Source organism: Asparagus officinalis, chromosome 8 (genome assembly GCF_001876935.1).
Source record: "Asparagus officinalis chromosome 8, Aspof.V1, whole genome shotgun sequence".
Classification (NCBI taxonomy): Eukaryota; Viridiplantae; Streptophyta; class Magnoliopsida; order Asparagales; family Asparagaceae; genus Asparagus; species Asparagus officinalis.
This window is the reverse complement of record NC_033801.1, coordinates 79024971-79028383: the sequence shown is the minus strand read 5'-3', so window position 1 is coordinate 79028383 and position 3413 is coordinate 79024971. Positions and strand designations below refer to the sequence as shown.

At 39.0% G+C, this 3413-nt stretch overlaps 1 protein-coding gene across 1 annotated transcript; it reads left to right on the top strand.

Moving 5' to 3' along the window:
- Nucleotides 651-2921, top strand: LOC109822629 (7-deoxyloganetin glucosyltransferase-like). Its single transcript, XM_020388862.1, has 2 exons — nucleotides 651-1184; nucleotides 1821-2921. The coding sequence occupies exons 1-2, from the start codon at nucleotides 677-679 to the stop codon at nucleotides 2765-2767; spliced, it is 1455 nt and encodes a 484-aa protein (XP_020244451.1). The 5' UTR covers nucleotides 651-676; the 3' UTR covers nucleotides 2768-2921.

Below are 3413 nucleotides of genomic sequence, written 5' to 3'. Positions count from 1 at the left end.
TTTTTAAAAAAAAAAAAAAAAAAAAGGGTTCACGTTTTTAGGAGGCTTCTTGATAATATCTTAAAATCATAGGGGTTTTTGGATAACCCCTAACCCATATTTTGAACGTTATGATGAGGTTATCTCATGATTGCGACAAGTTTACGGAGATTTAGCCCAAAATATAAAAAGCCCCATGAATTTTTAGCATTTTGCAACAAACACCTATAAACTTTCAAACTTACACTAAACTCCCAACATATTTTAGGTAAATTAAAATAAACCCCCAAAAACTTTCAAAACATCTTTTTAAGTTGTTTTTTATTCTAATTCATGAGGGTTATCTATAAAACTCAGAAAGTTATTGGCGTTTTTAGCAATTCCAAAAAGTAATTGGGGGTTTAGTGCAATTTTGAAAGAACATGGAGGTTTACTGCAAAACGCTAAAAGTTTCGTACGGCGGTTCAATATAATTTACGTACCCTAAATATTACTATTTAAATAACGATAGAGACACACCCTCTACCACATTCCCAACCACACCACCTCTCTTACTACAGTGCATGGGGCCCACATGAGATTTTAAAAATAGTAACAAGAGAGGTGATGTGATTGGGAGTGTGGTAGAGGGTGTTTCCCTAGTGCCTCCCTTGCTATTTAGCTCGTATCACAGATCAACCGACTGGGCAAGCAAAACATGGGCTCCCCTCAGAGTAGTACCAGGCCACATGCTGTGCTAATCCCCCAACCAGCACAAGGCCACGTAACTCCCATGATGCACCTATCCAAGCTCCTCCACTCCCAAGGCTTCTACATCACCTTCGTCAACTCCGACTACAACCACCGCCGCTTCCTCAACTCCCGCGGCCCAAACTCCCTCGAAGGCCTCCCGGACTTCCGCTTCGTCTCGATACCAGACGGGCTTCCGGCGTCCGGCGACGGGGACGTTACGCAGGACATAGCGGAGCTGTGCGTGTCTACGGCCAAGAACTCTGTGGGTCCTTTTAGAGAGCTGCTGTTGAGGCTCAACAGTGGAGGACCTAGAGTGACTTGCGTTGTAGCTGACGGGGTTATGAGCTTTGCTCAGGGCGTTGCTCAGGAGTTGGGTATTCTTGGGCTTGTCTTTTGGACTACTAGTGCTTGTGGATTTATGGGCTACCTTCAGTATTTTGAGCTGATTAAGAGAGGGTATGTTCCTATGAAAGGTAAATTTCTTGCTTAATTAATATGTAGTTATTGAACTCTTGATATTAGATTAATATTTAATATTCTTGGCTAAATACCATAAAATTAAGAGAGGTTATGTTCCTATTAAGGGTAAGTTTCTTCCTTAATATGTAGTTATTTAACTCTTGATATTAGATTAATATTAATATTCTTGGCTAAATATCATAAAACCCTCCTTAACATTGGAGTTTATCAGAAAACCACCCTTAACTTTCCAAATATCATAACCCCTCAACTTTGGAGATTAATATTAATGTTCTACAACATAAACCGGCGTTCTTTCTCACAGTCCAAAGGCCTATTGTCACGAATTATAAAAAATGAATTTGATGATTTATTTCTATGAATCTGAGCATCATTAGTAATTCAAATTTTGATATTTGTACGTAAGAAAGGTAACCCTTTTTCTAGAAAAAGAAAACTAGTGCAAAGGGGCATGACTTTCGAACTCTCTATAGCTAGATCTGATATTTTGATAATATCTTAATCACTAGCTAGCTAGTAGTTTGCATCAGTTAGCAATTGAATTTTAGATTTCATGAAAAAAAAAATTTCAGGTTCAGATAGAAAATATCTGTGGTACTGCTCATGCATGTTTGATAATTTCTGTGCAGATGAGAGTTATCTCAGCAACGGATACTTGGAAACTCCTATAGATTGGATACCAGGTATGAAGAACGTTCGCCTCAAAGACATCCCTAGCTTCATCAGAACCACGGACATCAATGACACCATGCTCAATTTCGATGGAGGAGAAGCACAGAATGCTCTCAAAGCCTCAGGCCTAATCCTAAACACATTCGATGAACTAGAACATGAAGTTATCGAAGAATTGAAGAAGATATGTCCCCATTTATACACCATAGGACCATTACCAGCATTTGTAAACAATATACAAGAAAACCAATCAAAATCCATCAACTCTAGTCTTTGGAAGGAGGACACACAATGCCTAGATTGGTTGAACAATCAAGAACCAGATTCAGTCGTGTACGTAAATTTCGGTAGTATTACAGTGATGACAATGCAACAGCTCGAAGAATTTGGTTGGGGTCTTGCCAACAGCCAGAACTTGTTCCTGTGGGTAATCAGGCCTGATATTGTTGGAGGGAGCATTGGACTCAGTGCAGAGTTTAGAAAGGAAACTGAGAGTAGGGGTATTATAGTCAATTGGTGCCCTCAAGAAAAAGTGTTATCCCACCCTTCAATTGGTTTATTTCTGACCCACAACGGATGGAACTCAACACTGGAGAGCATATGTGGAGGAGTTTCAATGTTATGCTGGCCCTTTTTTGCCGAGCAACCTACAAATTGTCGATATGTTTGCACCAAATGGGATATCGGAATGGAGCTAGATAGCAATGTGAGAAGAGCAGAGGTTGAAGGACTTGTGAGGGAGATGATGCAAGGGGAGAAGGGGAAGGAGATGAGATCGATGGCGAGGGCGTGGAAAGAAAAGGCAGAGGAAGCTGTAGGAAGAGAGGGATCATCTTATGAAAATTTTGGTAGACTTGTAAATGATCTGCAGATTGGAAGAGTATTGCTTGGCAAAAGTCTTTAAGCTTAATTATTATAAGGTAGATATAGTGTCGATATAGGTTTATCATGGATAATACTTGCATGATGCCCTTTCTTTGTGAAATGGATGGTTGTGGAAATGGCACATATACAACCTGCTAAATGCAAAGTAAGGAATAAGAACACAAATTTTTACCCGCTTGGTTTTCAACTTTTTGTGTATAATGTTGAAAAAGAGGTATGGGATTTCGTTATATGCATTTTTTGGTTACTGTGGACTTGTTGCTGTGTGGATCTAGTGTCTCTTGTGGCTGCAAGATGAGGAGCAATTCTTGATTAGGGAGATCTCAGGCAATTACTGTTGGCTATTTTGTTCATGGAAAAGACAATTTTGCCTTCATGAATAGTAATAAATTTTGTAATTAAAACATGCGTAATTGCTTTACCATTATGGAGAACGTTACGAAAATAATAACGAACGTTACCGTATTAATTGCGGGATTTATAACGGCTCTTTCCATTTGCTTTACCATTATGGAGAACGTTACGAAAATAATAACGAACGTTACCGTATTAATTGCGGGATTTATAACGTCTCTTTCCATTTGCTTTACCATTATGGAGAACGTTACGAAAATAATAACGAACGTTACCGTATTAATTGCGGGATTTATAACGTCTCTTTCCAT

Coding starts and splice junctions, on each gene's coding strand:
- LOC109822629 (XM_020388862.1), top strand. CDS start 677: ATGGGCTCCCCTCAGAGTAGTACCAGGCCACATGCTGTGCTAATCCCC. Junction 1,185..1,820: donor AGGGTATGTTCCTATGAAAG/GTAAATTTCTTG, acceptor ATTTCTGTGCAG/ATGAGAGTTATCTCAGCAAC.